General features: G+C 41.3%; 1 protein-coding gene across 1 annotated transcript in view; it reads left to right on the top strand.

Moving 5' to 3' along the window:
- Positions 1–18,972, top strand: part of nup205 (nucleoporin 205) — a 99,844-nt gene that overhangs the window by 53,476 nt on the left and 27,396 nt on the right. Inside the window, exons 19-28 of the mRNA XM_052030533.1 lie at positions 235–355; positions 1,259–1,340; positions 7,797–7,961; positions 8,343–8,467; positions 10,310–10,424; positions 10,692–10,841; positions 13,453–13,527; positions 14,929–15,086; positions 15,597–15,677; positions 16,952–17,143. Coding sequence (XP_051886493.1) covers positions 235–355; positions 1,259–1,340; positions 7,797–7,961; positions 8,343–8,467; positions 10,310–10,424; positions 10,692–10,841; positions 13,453–13,527; positions 14,929–15,086; positions 15,597–15,677; positions 16,952–17,143 — 1,264 coding nt within the window. The remainder of the gene's footprint in view (positions 1–234; positions 356–1,258; positions 1,341–7,796; positions 7,962–8,342; positions 8,468–10,309; positions 10,425–10,691; positions 10,842–13,452; positions 13,528–14,928; positions 15,087–15,596; positions 15,678–16,951; positions 17,144–18,972) is intronic.

The following is an 18,972-nucleotide window of genomic DNA, read 5'->3' as shown; positions in this document are numbered from 1 at the left end:
TAACCTCTGTTCCCAACTCAGTGCTGTGTGAAAAATCAGGAGTCATTAAGAATGCATGGTTGTGCTCATACTTGAGAATGTTTTGACTTTAACATATAAAGCTCACAAAAGACTGAAGCTATCTTTGCTAAAACCAACTGCGTACCACAAGCGAACTGTGTTGGGTTGTTGAAGATTGAGTACACATTGAGCAAAAGATTTGATGTCTTCTCAACTGCATCTCCTGTTCCACAGCTACCTGTGCCATGGAAATACCAACCCTGATCTGGCCTTTGAAAGCGCAAAGATTCTTTGTTATATCTCGCGCTATCCAAATATCCAGGTGAAACTTGTGGGAGACTTTACTCAGGACCAGGTAAGATGCACGTTCCTATGACTGACGACCTGCTTTGAAACCCAAGACACTTATTGCTGGGATATTGAATTGCTCTTGATCTAAAAGTTGTTTCAGCAGTAAACTGTCAAGAGAGGCTTGGTGCTCTACACAAAGGTTTGAATTAAATTAGAGCTAATGAAGTAAGTGATGGCCTATTGGCTCTCAAATTCTAGCCCACAAAACTGTCGTTATGTGGTATTCAATTTCCTGCAATATACAGTTTTGCTTCAGGCAAGTCTGAGGGTGAGTGATTTGGGGAATCATTACAGTGATGCAGTAGCTGGCCCACTTTGGAGGCTGAGGCTATGTTATAGTGTTTACTCTAAGAACTATTGTATAATACAGTCTAAGGGTACCACAAACAGAGGTACCTTTACTCTGTACCTAATGCATGCATTACCTGGGAGTGTTTGCTGATTCTGTAGAAGGACAGTTCACGTGCATCTAACTTGATAAGAACATAAACAGAAGCAGGGGTTGGCCAAACGAGCTTGCTCTGCCATTTGATAAGATCATGGTTGATATTATGCCATCCACTCCCACTCATTTCCCTTCTTGATTCCTGTTGTCCCCAAACAGCCTTGAGTATCCTCAATGATTGCACATCCACTGCCATTTGAGGTAATTCCAAAATGGACAGCCCCCTATCCAGAAAGGATGCTCCCTAGTTCCAGATTCTAACTAGAGAATACAGCCTCTAGGCGTTACCTTGTCTGTCCATTTGATCTAATAATCAGCAAGCTCCTTTATCCTGCAGTCACTGCGAGAGAGTCCTCAATATAAAGTTAGAATTTTAATTACTTTGTGCTGTAGATTTATCCATACTGACGAAGTTCCCCAAGTGTGTATCTCTTTGACACTGACTCGCTCCTGTCTCTGTAGACTGCAAGTGAAACGTTGATGGGCGGTTTTGTGGAGTGTTTGGACAGTGAAGGTGCTGAGGAAATGATTCAGCCTGAAGATGGTAGGTACTAATGTGGCAAAGGGTGTTTTGAATTAAAAGTGGTGTGGGGGGTGCAATATGGAGAAACGGATGTCTAGATTAAAAAATACAGAGGCATGCAAAAGTTTGGGCACCCCTGGTCAAAATTTCTGTTACCGTGAATAGTTAAGTGAGTAGTAGATGAACTGATCTCCAAAAGTCATAAAGTTAAAGAAGAAACATTCTTTTCAACATTTTAAGCAAGATTAGTGTATTATTTTTGTTATGTACAATTTTGGAGTGAAAAAAGGAAAGGAGCACCATGCAAAAGTTTGGGCACCCCAAGAGGTTTGAGCTCTCAGATAACTTTTACCAAGGTCTCAGAACTTCATTAGCTTGTTAGGGCTATGGCTTGTTCACAGTCATTGTTAGGAAAGGCCAGGTGATGCAAATTTCAAAGCTTTATAAATAACCTGACTCCTCAAACCTTGTCCCAACAATCAGCAGCCATGGGCTCCTCTGAGCAGCTGCCTAGCACTCTGGAAAATTAAAATAACTGATGCTCACAAAGCAGGAGAAGGCTATAAGAAGATAGCAAAACATCTAAAGAAGCCTGATGCATTTTGGAAATAAGTCCTGTGGACTGATGAAGTTAAAATAGAACTTCTTGGCTGCAATGAGCAAAGGTATGTTTGGAGAAAAAAGGGTGCAGAATTTCATGAAAAGAACACCTCTCCAACTGTTAAGCACGGGGGTGGATCGATCACGCTTTGGGCTTGTTGCAGCCAGTGGCACGGGGAACGTTCCTCTGGTAGAGGGAAGAATGAATTCAATTAAATACCAGCAAATTCTGGAAGCAAACGTCACACCGTCTGTTTAAAAAAAAAAGCTGAAGGTGAAAAGAGGATGGCTTCTACAACAGGATAACGATCCTAAACACACCTCAAAATCCACAATGGACTACCTCAAGAGGCACAAGCTGAAGGTTTTGCTATGGCCCTCACAATCCCCAGACTTAAACATCATCGAAAATCTGTGGATAGACCTCAAAAGAGCAGTGCATTGCCAGACATCCCAAGAATCTCTCAGAACTGGAAGCCTTTTGCAAGGAAGAATGGGAGAAAATACCTCAAACAAGAATTGAAAGACTCTTAGCTGGCTACAGAAAGCGTTTACAAGTTGTGATACTTGCCAAAGGGGGTGTTACTAAGTACTGACCATGCAGGGTGCCCAAACTTTTGCTTCGGGCCCTTTTCCTTTTTTGTTATTTTGAAACTGTAAAAGATGGAAATAAAAAGTAATCTTAAAATATTAAAGAAATGTGTCATCTTTAACTTTATGCTTTTTGGAAATCAGGTCATCTTTTACTCGCTTAGCTATTTACAGTAACAGAAATTTTGACCAGGGGTGCACAAACTTTTGCATGCTACTGTACATGTTATAATACTGAAGAGTTCTCCAGCATATGAGTTAAAATTAATTGGAATTGGCAAACTAGTTTTGCATTGTGTCTCTGGGGGGAAAAGTCATTTCAATCTGACAACCCCCAGTTGAGTCTCCGAATTTTGAAATAAAAGAAAGTGAAGGCAGTAATTATAATATTGGTCCTTATACAAGAGTATAACATTCGTGCTATATACATACAAGGCTTTTGGTGAGACCACAAATGAGTACTACGTACGCTGGGTCTCCTTACTTAAGGAAGTGATTTAAAGGTATGGTTCGTGAGATTAATTCCTGTGACAAGGGTTGGTCTAGTCAGAGGAAATTGAGTAAAATGAGGAGGATTCTGATGGGGTTTGCGGGGTAGATGCTGTAAAGTTGTTTCCCATGGATGGAATCTTTCCCCGGGAGGCATTATATCAGGAGTTGCTCAGTTTTGCTGGAGACGAGGAGGAACTTCTGCTCTGAGTGTTGAGAATCTTTGGAAATTTCTACCCCCCAAGTGTTGTGGATGTTGAATTACTGAATATGTTCAAGGATAAGATATAGCCACTTGCAAATTGGCAGAGGACAAAATGTAGAGAAGTTAATGCATAGAATGGTGTGGTACAAGTGGATTTTTGGTTCAAGGGACAGTGGCAGCAGTTCTGAGAAAAGTGGGGAATACACCGCTGGGACGTTCTGCATGAGAACAGTGCGGAGGGCTGGTGTTCTTGTGAGCCAATCGACTAGTGGAGAGGATTTTAAACAGAATTATGGGGCAAAGGTGCAATGATGCGGTAAATCAAAGAGTGGGAACAAGGCAATAGAAAGAGGGTTTAATATGGGAAATGATAAACCCTCTGCATGAAAAGTGATAGTACAAATCCAAGAGAAATCAAATGAAAAGGCATGAAGTTTAAAAAAAAGGGAAAAACTAAAGGCTCTATCTGAATGTGTTGAATATCTGATACACAGCTGATGAACTGAAACAGCAAGTAGAAATAAATGAGTATGATTTCATGTATTTATTACAGAGACGTGGTTGCAGGATGACATAAATTGGGCCCTGAATATTGAAGTTATTGAACATGTGCGAAGGACAGGAAGCCAAACTAATGATGGCCACAGAGTCATAGAGAAGGTTGACCTAAGTTTAGGAAAGAGGATGTAGAAGTGGTTTGGGTGGACATGAGTTATGGCAACAAGTCACTTGGAGGAGTGGTGTACAGCCCCTGAATGGTACAGTAGGTCAGACTACAAAGGGAGCTTGTCAGAGAGGTACAGCAATAATCACAAGGAATTTTAATTGACACACAGACTTGAACATATCCAATGGGCAGAGGAAACAGAGATGAGTTTGTAGTGATTTTGGGACAGTTTCTTGGAACAGCATGTTCAGAACCAGTCAGGTGTTGCACAACAAGATTGGATTAATTAATGATCTCATTACGAAGACGTGGCAACAATCATAATGTCACTGAACTTTGCATTCAGTTTGAGGGAGAGAAGAATGGGTCCAAGACGAGTATTTTAAACCTAAATAGGGGCAGCTGTGAAGGCCAGAAAGCAGAACTGGCTAAAGTGACATGGCATATTAGGTTCAGGGATCAGTCAGTCATGAAGCAGTGGCAGTCATTTAAAGGGGTCATTTACAATGCACAGAATAGATGTATTCCAACTAGAAAGAGAAAAATTCCAAGGGTAGGAACCACTAATTCATGCTTAGCAAAAGAAGTGGAAAATATTATCAATCTTAAAACATATAAATGTGAGCAGATGGGTGACAGGTCAGAAGGTTAAAAAACTACAACAAATACTAAAGGATTTATGAGGAAGGAAAAATTCAAGTGTGAGATAAAGCAAGCCAGATATATACTAAGAGATAGTAAAGAGCTTCTAAAGATATTTCAAAAAGAAGTAATAGAATTGAAGACACAGGCGAGACTGCAGATACTGGGATTTGAGCAAAACCAAACTGCTGGAAGAACTCAGCGGGTCAAACAGCATCCTTGGAGGCAAAGGAATGGTCAACATCTTGGGTCGTAACCTTGCATCAGGACTGCGAGTGTTCAGGGAAGGTAGCCAGTATAAAGTGGTGAGAGGGAGGGGTGAGACGGGGGGGCTGCTAAGTGATGAGTGCAACCAGGTGAGAGGAGGATGGTGGGCAGATTGGAGCCAGGTGGGGGAAGGGGAAGAAGAATAAAAAAAAGAAGCGTTTTATCTAACTGGTGAGACATTGCAGGGTTCCGAGATGCAGAGCGATTTGGGTGCTCTTATGCATTATTTACAGAGGCTAGTATGCAGCTGCAGCAATAAATTAGGAAAGTGAATGGAATGTTATCATTTATTGATTGCAGAATTGAAATCAGAAGTAAGGAGCTTGCGCTTCAGACATTTAAGGGATTGGTGAGATTACATCTGGAGTAATGTGTAAAATGTTGGTCTTATTTAAGGAAGGATGTTAATGTCGGGTGTATCAATATTTCAGTGGAACAAAGGAAATTACAGTGGTATGAGAGAGGAGCCGGCCCAAATTGATTGGAAATGTAAGCTAGCTGGAGGGACGGCAGAGCAGAAATGGATGAAGTTTCTACAAGAAATAAGGAGAGTGCGGGACAGATATATTCCAAGAAAAAAGGTGGTTATGAATGGAAAAATGGCACAAATGTGGATAACGAGAGAGGTGAAGGCTAAAATAAAAGTAAAAGGGAGGGCATAAAAATTAGTGGGAAAACAGAAGACTGGGAAACTTTTAAAAACCTACAGAAAGAAACTAAGAAGGTCATTCGGAAAGAAAAGATGAATTATGAAAGGAAGTTGGCAGATAAGATACAAAAGGATACTTTTTAAATACATGAAGAGTAAAAGAGAGACATGGGTAGATATAGGACCAATCGATAATGGTGCGGGAGAGATTATAATGGATAACAAAGAGATAGCAGAGGAACTAAATGAGTATTTTGCATTGGTCTTCACTGTGGAGGACATCAGCAATATACCTGATAGTCAGGGGTCTCAGGGGATAGAGCTGAGTTCAGTCAAAATTACTAGAGAGAAGGTGCTCTGGAACCTAAATGGAATAAGGACAGATAAGTCTCCCGGACCGGATGAAGTGCACCCTCGGGTTCTGAAGGAGGTGGCGTTAGATTGTGGAGGCATTGGTGATAATTTTCCAGGTATCAATAGACTCTGGCATGGTTCCGGAGGACTGGAGGGTCAGAAATATAGTTCCGCTGTATAAGAAAGGTGGGAGGCAGCATAAAGGAAATTACAGACTATTAGTCTGGCATCAGTGGTCAGAAAGTTATTGGAGTCGATTCTCAAGGACGAGGTTATGGAATACCTAGAGGTGCAGGACAAGATAGGTCCAAGCCAGCATGGTTTCATGAAGGGAAGGTCCTGCCTGACCAACCTATTGGAGTTTTTTGAGGAAATCTCTGGTAGGGTGGATAAGGGAGAGGCTGCGGATGTTGTGTATTCAGATTTTCAAAAGGCCTTCGACAAGGTGCCGCACAAGATGCTGATTAATGAGATGAGAGCCCATGGAATTACAGGAAGGATATTAGAATGGGTGCAGCATTGGCTGATAGGCAGAAAGCAAAGGGTGGGAATAAAAGGATCCTGTTCTGGTTGGCTGCAGGTTACCAGTGGTGTTCCGCAGGGGTCGGTGTTGGGGCCGCTTCTTTTTACGTTGTACGTCAATGATTTAGATTATGGAGTAAATGGTTTTGTGGCTAAGTTTGCAGATGACACCAAGATAGGTGGAGGAGTAGGGAGTATTGAAGAAACAGTAAGGTTGCAGAGAGACTTAGATAGTTTAGGAGCATGGGCAAAGAAATGGCAGATGAGATTCAATGTTGAGAAATGTGCCGTTGTACACTTGGGTAGAAGAAATAAACGGGCAGATTATTATCTAGATGGGGAGAAAATTCTCCCTACTCCTCCACCTATCTTGGTGTCATCTGCAAACTTCTGTACTTTAAGTGCAAAGGGACTTGGGGGTCCTTGTACAGGATACCCTAAAGGTTAACCATCAGGTTGGATTGGTGGTGAAAAAAGCGAATGCTATGTTGGCATTCATTTCGAGAGGTATAACATATAAGGAAGTGTTGATGAGGTTCTATGGAGCACTGGTGAGACCTCATTTGGAATATTGTGTACAGTTTTGGGCCCCTTATCTTAGGAAGGATGTACTGATGTTGGAGAGGGTTCAGAGAAGATTAACGAGGATGATTCCCGGAATGGAAGGGCTTACATACGATGAGTGGTTGTCGGATCTTGGACTGTGCTCACTGGAGTACAGAAGAATGAGAGGAGACTTCATAGAAACATTTCGAATGTTGAAAGGACTGGACAGAGTAGATGTGGCTAAGCTGTTTCCTTTGGTGGGTGAGTCCAGGACTAGAGGGCACAGTCTTAGAATTAGAGGGTACCTGTTTAGAACAGAAATGAGGAGAAATTTCTTTAGCCAGAGGGTCGTGGATTTGTGGAATTCTTTGCCACCTAGAGCTGTGGAGGCCCGATCATTGGGGGTGTTTAAGGAGGAGATTGATAGGTATCTAATTGGTCAGGGTATCAAGGGATATGGGGACAAGGCTGGAAATTGGGGCTAAATAGGAATAGTTTAGTTTAGCTCATGGAGCAGACTCAATGGGCCAAATGGCCTACTTTGTCTTGTGATTTTGTGAATGTGTTGGGTTGACCTATGAGGAAAGATTGGATAATCTAGGCTTGTATCTGTTGAAGTTCACAAGAGCAAGAGGGATCTTGATTGAAATGTATAGATTCTGTAGGCTTTTGATAGGGTGGATGTGGAGAGGATGTTTCATCTTGTGGGAGAATCTAGAACTAGAGCTCACTTTAAAAGTAACTTCTCAAACGTGAAATGTTAATCCTTTTTCTCTTTCCAAAGGTGCTGCCTGACCTGCTGAGTATTTGCAGCCTTTTCTGTTTTTTATTCCATACCTCTCTGCCAACTCCCTCCCTGGCAAATTTGATTTTTTTTTAAATCCTCCTTCGTACTTTCGCTCTTACTGGCAAGAAAACATTGAATTCACGAATTTGTCAATACAGCTATTGTTCCAGAGAAGAAGTGCAGCTTGGTCAGACATAACATAAAGATACATATCCTGAACTTGCTGATAAATTCCTTGGAACTGAAAGCACCCAACTTGGCGTTCTACTTGCTGGGTTATGAGGTCCGGAAGCCAGTGAATGCTACCAATCTGCAAGATCCAGGTAACTTCAACTTAGTCTTATTCCTTATTCCATGGCTGTTACTCTGTTTCAAAGAAGATGAGTGCTCGGAAGCAGATTTTCCTTTATTACATCATGTGTGTTCTGACATTGCCTTTTTGTTTAGTGGGGCCATCTCCCACATCAGGTTAAATACATAATCAGTTGCAGTTAATGATAAGCAACGACAGTGCTGCATGACAGTAACAGTGCCTCTCACAATCTTCTCATGCATGTTATTCCTCTTCGTCCCTTATGCTCACTCCTGATCATGCAGTTGCACCATCCCACTGTCTCTACACAATAAGATTGAACAAAAAGTTTGCTGACTGTCGGAATCTATTATGATTTTATCTAACTTAATTGTTTTTAAATATAAATAAGGAGTCCTTGGATGTCCACGAACCTGCCTTCACTCCATTTTGAATATTCTTGAGAAGGGCACAAAAGAAAGAAATGGACCCGTTGTTGTCAAAGAGTCCCCACATCTGGCTGAGCTTTGCTATCAGGTAGGAACAGCTTATCCTGCCTGCTCCTATTTGAGGGGAATACTATTGTTGCTTCTGTCTGTTTCATAGAGACAGTTCAATAAGCAGAACCCCTGATTGTTGTTCTTTATTTGCATTTGCCTACAAATGAAATGGGCTTCAGCCTTAACTTAAAACTGCCATCAGGTTCTTATTTTGTTATATACGTTCGTTGATGGGACCTGGATATTTCTGTTTCGAGCTAGGATTTATTACTTATCCCCAGTTGCCTCTGAATTGAATACCATGGAAGGCCATTCAGAAAGTACTTGAGAGGTAACCATGTTGTTGTGACACATTGCTGGAGGCAGATTTCATTCTGACCTGGTAAGGTTAGCAGTTTTCCTTCCCTGGAGCACATCAATGGACCAAACATGTTTTTGCAACAATCAGGTAGTTTAGTGGTCACTGTTACTGTTTTATTCCAGTGCCATTTAATTACTTAATGGGATTCAAACTCATTTCTCCAGATCAGTGACCCAGGAGAGCTTTTTCTAGTAATTGCATTGAGGGATATGGTGTTATTGCAGCTAAATGGAGTTCAGGTATAGATCTGTTCTGATCTAATTGAATAGTTGGCCAGGCTCAGGAGGGTAGCCAGCTTTTTTTTAAAAAAATTTTTTTTAAAATCTTTATTTACAGCGTGGTAACAGGACCTTCCGGCCCAACGAGTCCGCGCCACCCGTTTTACCCCCCATATTAACCTACCTGTACGTCTTTTAGAATGTGGGAGAAAACTGGAGCACCCGGAGGAAACCCACGCAGACACGGGAAAATGTACAAACTGTGTTCCAAGAGTAGTTTAATGGTATAAATTGCTTCCACTGCTGGTGATGGAATTGGCCTTGGTTCGCAGGCGAGAGAAGGGATCATCGACTGGCATTCTGTGCTAAATGGTTTGTGGGCCTTGCTTCTGACAAATCTATGCCTGCACATGAATGTTGGGTATGGACAGGATCTAGCTCCCTGAAAATGGTGGCACAGGTGCATATGGTCGTGAAGAAGATATTTAGCTTGCTTGCCTTCATAGGCAGAGAGCGTTGAGCACAAGAGTTAGCCTGTCTAGCCTGGTGATTTGTATATGATATATTATCAGCCTTTGTATTGAATATACTTGGTGACCAAGTGCCCACGTCCCTCTTTTGTATAGATTCCAAAGGTTCATTACTCAATGAATGAAGAACTTTCTTTTCATCACAGACCTGAATGGCCCCTATATTGAGACTGTGACCTCTAGTACGAGACAGATTAACGATATATAAACAGAAATATATCCGCCACATCATATTCCAGAAGAATTTCATATGTTTCAAAGAATACCTCTCCTCCTTCCGACTCTAGAGAGTGTAGACCCAATCTCTCCACATTGAACCAACCCACTATCCCAGCTAAAGATAAACTGCTGGAAGAACTCAGCCGGTCAAGTGACATTTGTGGAGGCAAAGGGATGGCGGATGTTTCAGGACCTGACCCTGCATCAGTACTCAGATGCTCTGACCCTCTGAGTTCATCCAACGGATTAGTTTTTTGCTCCAGATTCCAGAATTGGCATTCTCTTGTATCTCCACGATCTCAGCTTTTGTATTAGGGCAGACTGTTGATGAGGGCCATCACAGAGGAGCCAATCTGCAGAACTGTATCCCATGCACTCAGTGCTGTTGGAGGAAGAGTGAAGAAAGTGGCCAAGTGACTGTGCTGTAGTACCTGACTTAAAACAGTATTCAGTGCATTAATGTTAGTGTTATTGGATCCCATTTAGTCAAACCTAAATAATATGTAGTTCTTCCTCCTCCTTGTGACTATATAGCTCCTCTTCTTTTCAAGGTGATTTACCAGCTGTGTGCTTACTCTGATACCTCGGGTCCAACCATGCGATACTTGAGAACAAGCCAGGATTTTCTCTTTTCTCAGCTCCAACATCTGCCCTTTGCAGTTAAAGGTAAATGAATGTCTGGAACTTATCCTATCTTCTCTTTTGAACCCTCTCACTTCGGTGATACTCCTGTTTCCTCTTGCTTTCTTTCTCCCTCTTTTTAGTCCCCTTTTCTCATTCCTTCTCCTGTTCCGGTTTTAAGGCTAGACTTTTGCTTTTAGTCATTGCTTGATAGTTTCTCCTTGTACTGCAGTCTTTGCGTTAAATAAGAAAATGTGTGTGTGTCGAAATAAATAACCGTTTTGTTGAAGTTGGAAGAATTTCTGTCTGCAGGCCATGAGATCTCAGCCTTGAACCAGATGTCATGGCTGATGAAGACTGCTGGGATTGAACTGCGTGTGACATCTCTGAATCGGCAACGTTCTCACACACAGCGGCTCCTCCATCTGCTGCTCGATGATGTGCCGATGCGTTCTTATACCAGTAAGTACTTAAGAGTGCACTGGTATCATAAAAATCACACAGCATAGAAGGACTTGATTTGGCTGATCGTGTCCGTGCAGGCTTTTTGCAGCCCCAGACTGTTATACCCCTTTTTCCCCCTCTTTTTACTATTCCTTTTGGGAAGTTAATATTGAATAATATTCCAGTGCTCTTTCAAGCGAGAGCGTTCATTTTGCAGTGTAAACAAGAATTTACCCTTGTCTTTTCTTTGGTTTTCTCGTAATATATTTTAAGTCCATGATCTCCTTCCAGTGTAAATTCTTTCTCTCTGTTCAAACACATCATACTTTTGACCACTCCTATTAAATTTTGGTTTTTGGTTTGGTTTTTTAATTAGTATCACATGTGAAAAGCTTTTGCTTTCATGCCATCCAGTCAGATCATGCCATACATAGGTACATCAAGGTAGTGAAAAGAAAAACAGAATGCAGAATATAGGTTGTACCTACAGCGAAAGTGCAGGTAAACAAAGTACAAGGGCCTTGACGAGGTAGATTGGGAGATCAAGGGTTCATCTTTACCATATGACAGGTCCATTCAAGAGTCTGATAACAGCAAGATAGAAGCTGTCCTTGAGTCTCGTGGTATGTGCTTTCAAGCTTTTGTATCTTGTGCCCAATGGGAGAAGAGAGATGTCCTTGATTACGTTGGCTGCTTTCCTGAGGCAGTGAGAAGTGTAGATAGAGTCACTGGAAGGGAGGTGAGCTTCCATTAACTGTCTGCTTTAACAAGAACATTTTTCCAGTCACTCAATATTGATTGGACTTTAGTCCAACTTGATGATACCCAGGCAATTTGATTTTTGCTGAACTCATCGCTGAAAGCAACCAGATCATGCTAAAATCTATGTTGCCTAGCTTAATGTGGTGGTATCATTTGTGTCTTCCGGGTTCCCAGATTGAGGCAGCTCCTTTCATGTAATGAAGTGGAAAGCAAGGGCTCTGCAGATGATTAGTCATAGTTGATATAGTTGTTCTTGATAATGGATATGATAATGGAAGAAGTGGTAATGGTGAAATGTTCAAGGTGGGCGGTGGTGTTCATAGAGGTGGCTATGATTATTGGGTGAGGAAAAGATTGGACGTGGTCGGAATGCTCCCTACGTCAATTGTCTTTCAAAATCCCTTAAAGAAAGGTATCGGTTTATTATTGTCACGTGTACCGAGGTACAGTGAAAAACTGTTGTTTGCGTGCCATCCAGACAGATCATTCCATATGTAAGTATGTTGAGGTAGTGAGTAATCCTTACAGTCTTAGAATTGAGATTTAAAAGAGTGGAACGATTATAATAAATGTAATGAGTGGATGTGCTGAGAACAGCTGGCAAAGAGTCACCGTGCTCCGGTACCATTTAGGGTCATGGAGTTACACGGCACAGAAACAGGCCCTGTGGCCCAACTCGTCCATGCTGACAAAGATGTCTCTTGGAGTTGTCTGTAGGTACCTGGTGTCCATGGAGTTGTGTCCAGCAAAGTTAAGGTGATAGTGACTCAGCATGGAATTTTGCAGTAACGCTACTGGGTTAGGAAAGGTGCCAATTGCACACAGTACCAGATTTAGTGTCCATGCACTGGTCACTGGTGCATAATGTCAGGGAGATAAGCCAATGCTTAACTGACATCCTCTCAAGACTGTGTTTGATGTCGTGTCGCAGACTTTGATGGCAGTGCTGCATGGATTTTTTGAGTGAGAGTAGTGGGGGTGTCCCAGTTCTAGAGAACTGCACCCCTGTTTGTATCCAGTGCCTACAATAAATGGAAGAACATTTGAGAGGTTGAGAATCAACCGGAGAATGAATGCAACAATATGAATCAAATAGTTGCAATTTAACCTCAGTTTATCAATCTGAGCAAAGGTTATGTTCATGCACCCTGCTGTACCAGAATCTCCGCATTGAAATGTTGCCCTATAGCTGATGATGAGTGACCTTTTTATTAGTCCTTAAACATTCCACTTCCTGCTAAACATTAATGAGATAGCTAGGTGAGTAGTGGCTTATTTTAATTGCTCCCTGAATTGGCTGAGCAAGCCATTCAGTTTTATAAGGACAATTAGGAATTGGCAGTAAATGTCAGCCTTGGCAGCCAGGTGCTTGTCACCAGGATTTTTCAATCATTTAGATGTTTTAACTACAATGAAGCTTTATCACAACAGGAAGTTGTTTCACAGAACATTTACTTTTGCTCTTCATTGCATGCAGCTTCACAGTATGCTCCTGATTAATATTGAATGAAAGCCTCTTTTACCTTTGCTACATATCCAGTGCAAAAAAAAATCCATCTTTGACCACCAAAGAAACGATTGCATTAAAAGATCCCAGAGCTTCCACTGCAAGGCAATTGAAGATGGAGAAGAACGAGTCCTTGTCTTGGTGGCCCATAGACATAAAACAGGCCTTGACCAAGTGATTGTACTTTATCTCTTTGTGGAAAGAGTCGATTATGACAGCAGCCCAAGTCATCTCATTTGTGTTCATCATCTCTCTTTAGTTTAGTGTGCTTGTTCTAATTGATGCTGTTGATGAACATCATAGTATGATGTACAAAAGTGCTTGCTGCTGCTTCATGTTGATGCTGTCTTAATCCACCAGTTGATGCCGAGGGAAGCCTTGAAGAAGATGTGAGAACCATTACTGGGTTTCTACAGTTTGACAGCACCTCCAAAGGTATTTTCATCTCCCCATCATCTCTTTCTTCATGTGTGCTTTGAGATCCTCCAATCTGCAAGTTGTGGCTTGGAGAAAAGAGGAAATTGAATGAAATGTGGCCATATGCATCATTCTTTGCGGTTTATTTCACCTAGTAACAATGGGTTTTGAAGCTAGTGGGCACTGAAAAATCAGAAGCGTATATTAAGAACCGTTGTATATCTGCAAAGATTAATGTGCCTGCTACCTGGTGTGTTGCAGTTGTTTCTTCCATATGTCATATTTTGGGATCAAGGTGGTAAAGTTATTTGTCAGATACATTATGCCTGTTGTTATTCCGCATAATATACAAAAGAGGTATTTAAATTTGCATTCCTAAATTTGAATCCATTTGGTTAATATCCTCATCCTTCAATTATAAATAGTTGCTATTATTGAAATGAATACAACTACACTGCGATAGTACAGACAATTTTTGGCAAACATAATGGGGCAGATTGCACTGACATCTCTCCAGTGGGTCTGGAGAACCATCGGCTGCAGTAGACTTGGCTTAAGATTAGCTTTCCATGAAGTCTGAGGGTTTCCATAATGTGAGCTGAGGGGCTGGAATCCTTTTATATCTGGCCCTCCAGTTGGCTAGTATTTCAAGTGCAGACCCATTTGTTTAAAGAGGATTTTTAACCCTACTTTCTCAATTTTGCTTATGACGTAGAAGGAAGCCACTCAGTTCTTCAAATCTATGGTGCCTCTCAGAGCATTTCCCCACTAGTTTCCCTGTAAGTTATTTTATTTCACATACCCATAAACTCCTTCCAATTCTCCTACCATGAGCCTACACTTGGGATAATTTATGGTGGCCAACTAATTTATCAGCAAGCATGTACTAGGGATGTGGGAGGAAACCAGAGAACCCAGGGGAAACTTGGATGATCACAGAGAACATGCAAACTCCACACAGACAGCGTCTGAGGTCGGGATTGAACCTGGGTTGCTAGAGCTGTGAGCCAGCGGCACTACCTGCAGCATCACCGTGCCACACAAAACTAAGTTCAGCTAGACTTATTTTTCTTTTTTCTCTGGATGTTCTTAGTTGACCCAAAGGAGTTTGTGTTCAAGTAAATTTATTATATTTTGGTTCAATACTTTCTGTACAAAAATAAAATGATTGAATTTAATTTCAACCATTCCATCAAAAGCCATTAGAGTGGCGCCCAGGGATTCATCCTCGATGCATTGGCTCGAGGACTGGCAGGGTCGTTGCTGCATAAGATCGGCGCAGTTCTGGGCTGAGCACAGTCACTGGTTTGGATCGAAGTCATTCCAGTCCATTGCCTGCTTAGAAATGCTTAGTTGCTGGAAATGTCTCTAAAGGAGTTTTCTGTGAGAATTGATCTTTGAATATTGTCGTTGATCTAGTACGTCGAAAGATCCTCAGTATTTTGGATTCAATTGACTTTCGCCAGGAGAGCACAGAAGAGCTTCATCTGGACTTCTTCGATCGTGCTCAAATTGAGCAGGTCATCTGTAAGTGTGAGCACAAGAACCAGCAGGGCCAGACTGTCTGCAATGTGAAGGTAACTGAGTGTGATAAAGCACTTTTTGGGTGTCTGCCTCGCTCGCCTGCTTACCCCCACGAACTCTGCCTCACTCACTGTTGGTTCCTGGCAAGCTTTCAGTACAGCACTCTCATCAATCCCATTGCCCACTCATTTCCCTGTAACCCATTCTCAACCCATTCCCTGGCCCATGGAATGTGAGCTTTGGGCTTAACCGTTTCCAGTAGAGGCCCCTTCTCTAAGTTACGAGGTGAGGTCCACACTGGATCCAGCAGGTGAAAGATCATATGATTCATAAGCAGTGGCAAAGATGTAACTTGACAACAGTCCCAATCTGACAGATACCAGAATAAACATTTGGGAGGCCCCTGAATGCCATCTCAACTTTTCTTTCTCATACTGTGGTTAACACCATCAGAGGATGCAAATTATCACCCTCTGTTTTCAGGATACCGTCTTTGGGTATGTTGACATGGAATTTCCAGTGTAATCTTGCAATATTAATGTTTTCATTGCTTTACCACCCAGCTCCTCCACAGAGTGCTGATTGCTGAAATAAATGCCCTGCAGGGAATAGCAGCCATAGGACAAAGACCTATATTAATGGAGGTGAGCTTCTGTGGAACAGGTTTTATTTTCTATTTATACTTGAAGTCAACAGCAGCACTCTGTTCTCCCTCAGTAGTATGAACCATTCAGTAAGCATACTGAACAAGAAGCTTCCAGGTTCGGTTCTCTGTCTATATTCAGAGGGCATTGGTCACAAAGCTACATTCAGTAGTTAAGGGAAGTGCCATTTTGGCCTTCATTACAAAGTGGTTGGAGTTTAAAAATAGGGAGGTGTTTTGCAATTGTACAGGGTGCTGATGAGGCATCACCTGGAATACTACATGCAGTTTTGGTTGCCTTACTTTAAAAACAAATACAGTAATGTCGGAGGCAGTGCATAGGAGATTCACCAGGATAATTCCTGGGACGAGAGGGTTGTCCTACCAAGATAGACTAAATAATTTGGACCTGTATTCCTTGGAGTTTAGAAGAATGAGGTGTGAACTTATTCAAACATGTAGGATCCTAAGGGGGCTCGACAGGGAAGATGTCGGGATGTTTCCACTGATGGAAGAGTCTTAAACGAGGGGAAATAACTACAAGATGAAGGACAGTTCTTTTGAAACTGAGGTGTGTAGAAATTTCTTCTTGAAGGTGGTGGTGAATCTCCTACGTGTTCTGACCTGGTGGGTTGTGGAAGGTGGATCATTAGATGTATTTAATGTGGAGTTGGATAAATATTTGATAGATGATGGAATAGAAGGGTGTAGAGAAAGGGCACAGAAGAGGAGTTGAGGCCAACATAGATCAGGCATGATCATGTTAAACAGCAGGGCAGGCTTGACTGACTCCTGCTCCTACTTTCTTGTGTTCAGCATTAGGAGACAACTTGCCTCTGCTGCTCCTTCTGATAGTGCTTGGAGTTGGTACTATGTCTGGAAATGAGCTTTTTTGTGAATCTTTGCACTAAATGCCATTAGTTTATGGAACAAAGAAGGCTTGTTGCCTCACTTCAAAAGTTGTTTTTTAAAAAAAAGGAATGCTCTTAGTTATCAAGGATTATTTATGTTGTAATTAGCCAGTGCTATTTACCTAGATTGAAAGATGTTTGAATTTACAGCAGTATTTTTCCACCTGAATTGTTCAGTTCTTTCACTACTTTTTATACATTGCTAGACCAGCTGTGAACTTTAAGCATTTCTCATTTTGTTTGAGCATTGCTGTTGTTTGTTTTCAGGTTCACCCCATGGACCTTTGAGAAGAGAAACCATTTTGAGTGTTGTCACCTACTAAGGTGGGGTACTTCTCTCTAATGTTGTGTCTGTGTTGTTCAGGAAATCAACACGATTTTGCAGCACGTGGTGGAGAGGAACAAGCTGCGGGAGTGTCTCCATGCCAAGAGGCACATGCTGGAGTCTTGGCGTCATCTTGTTGAGGTCATACTTGCAGCATGTCCCCCAGATCTCATTCAGGGGGAGGACCGACAACTGGTCATCCGGGACCTTCTGCACGAGCTCCACGACAAGGTGATGCTGAAACTTCCTGTGGCAAATTTCTGTCATTACTCTCCCATTTATCATCTTAAGTACTCAGATTTTAAAAACTCAAATTCATGGGTAAATTAAAGAATGAGGATGAGATGAAACCAGTAAATAGAAATGATTTTTTGCTTGGAAAATCAAGTAGCAGAATTAGTTTGGGTGGAGGTAAGAAATAGGAACAGAAAATGCAGGTGGGGAGTTGTTTTTCGGCCCCCAAGTGGCAGTGGTAGTGTGGAATATTGTGTAAAAAGGATATTAGAGTCACGGGTAACAAAGGTAATATGGTAATCACGGGGAACTTTAATCTTCCTGTAGATGGGGCAAACCGTTAATAGCAGGGTAAATTCATGAAATATATAGAAGATGGTTTTCTGGATAAGTGTGTTGAAGAAACAGGCTGTTTTAGATGTAGTATTGTGTATTGCAAATAGGTTAATTTAATAAGCTTATGGTTAAGGAAGAATGATCAGAATATGCTGGAATTTAATCTTAAGATTGAAACTGATTTAATTCATTCCATTTTGATACAGGGTCTTAAATCGAGGCAAGGGATTTCACACTTAGTTTACAATAAGCATATATGCCATTAAAGTATAAAAGCCAACAAGGGAAGTGATCTAATTGTGGATAACAAAAGAAGTTAAAGATAGTGTTATTTCAAAGGTGGTGTTAGATCAAAGGAAAAGACTTATAAAGTGGCCAAAGAAAAGCAGAAGGTCAAGACTAGGAAGATTTCAGAATTCACTAAAGGAGGACCAAGATGTTGATGAGGAAAGGGAAACAGCGTATCAGAATAATCTCGGGAGAAACAAAGCATAGCACTAATTTGTGAAAGTTATTGACATGTGAAATGGAAAAGATTAAAAAATGTTAATTTGAGTCCCTTACAGAAATAGGAGAAATTATGTTGGAGAATATGGAAATGGCAGAGAAATTAAACAAAAATATTTTGTGTACGTCAGACAGCATTGGTGGATAGCGAAATAGTTTTCTGATCAAAGGTCATTGATGTGAAAGGTTAAACCAGTTTTTCTCTCCACAGATATTGCCTGTTTTCTGCTTTTATTTTGGATTTTGAATACCTACAGTATTTTTTCTAATGTTCAAATACTTTTTGTGTCACAGAGGGAGACACAAAAATAATCCCAGAAATTCTGGAGAACATCATGTCTGGAGGGAATTGGGAGCTGAATGAAATCAACATCAGAAAAATAAATAATTTGGAGAAAATTATTGGGATTGAAAGGCAATAAATCCCCAGCTCTGGTGACCTGCATCCCAAGGTTTTTAAAGTGATGGCTATGGAGACAGAGGATGCCATGGGTGTCTTCTACTAAAATTCGCTATATTCTAGAGTAGTTGCCACAGATTAGAAGGTAGCCAATGTAACCTCACTATTAAATAGAGGAGGGAGAGAAAAACACAGGGAACTGAGACAAGTTATTGTGACATTAGGTGGAAAAATGTTAGAATCTATTCTTAAGGAAGTTGTAACAGGGCATTTAATAAATAATTGCAGGATTAGGCAAAATCAACACTGATTTTTCAGAGAAATGATGCCTGACAAATTGTTAGAATTTTGTGATTGTAACAAGCAGGATAGATAAAGGTGAACCAGTTATTGTATATTTAGACTTCTAGAAGGCCTTTGATAAAGTGCCACACAAGACATTATTACATTAGAAAGACTGCAGATGCTGGAAATCCGGAGCAACACCCAAAAAAACTTCTGGAGGAACTCATACTTCCTGAGTTCCTCCAGCTAATTTTTTCGTGTGTGTTTCCCATTATTGCACAAAGCTGAAACACATGCA

Source organism: Pristis pectinata, chromosome 15, assembly GCF_009764475.1.
Source record: "Pristis pectinata isolate sPriPec2 chromosome 15, sPriPec2.1.pri, whole genome shotgun sequence".
Classification (NCBI taxonomy): Eukaryota; Metazoa; Chordata; class Chondrichthyes; order Rhinopristiformes; family Pristidae; genus Pristis; species Pristis pectinata.
The sequence above is the reverse complement of the archived record's forward strand: the minus strand, read 5'-3'. Positions and strand labels throughout refer to the sequence as shown.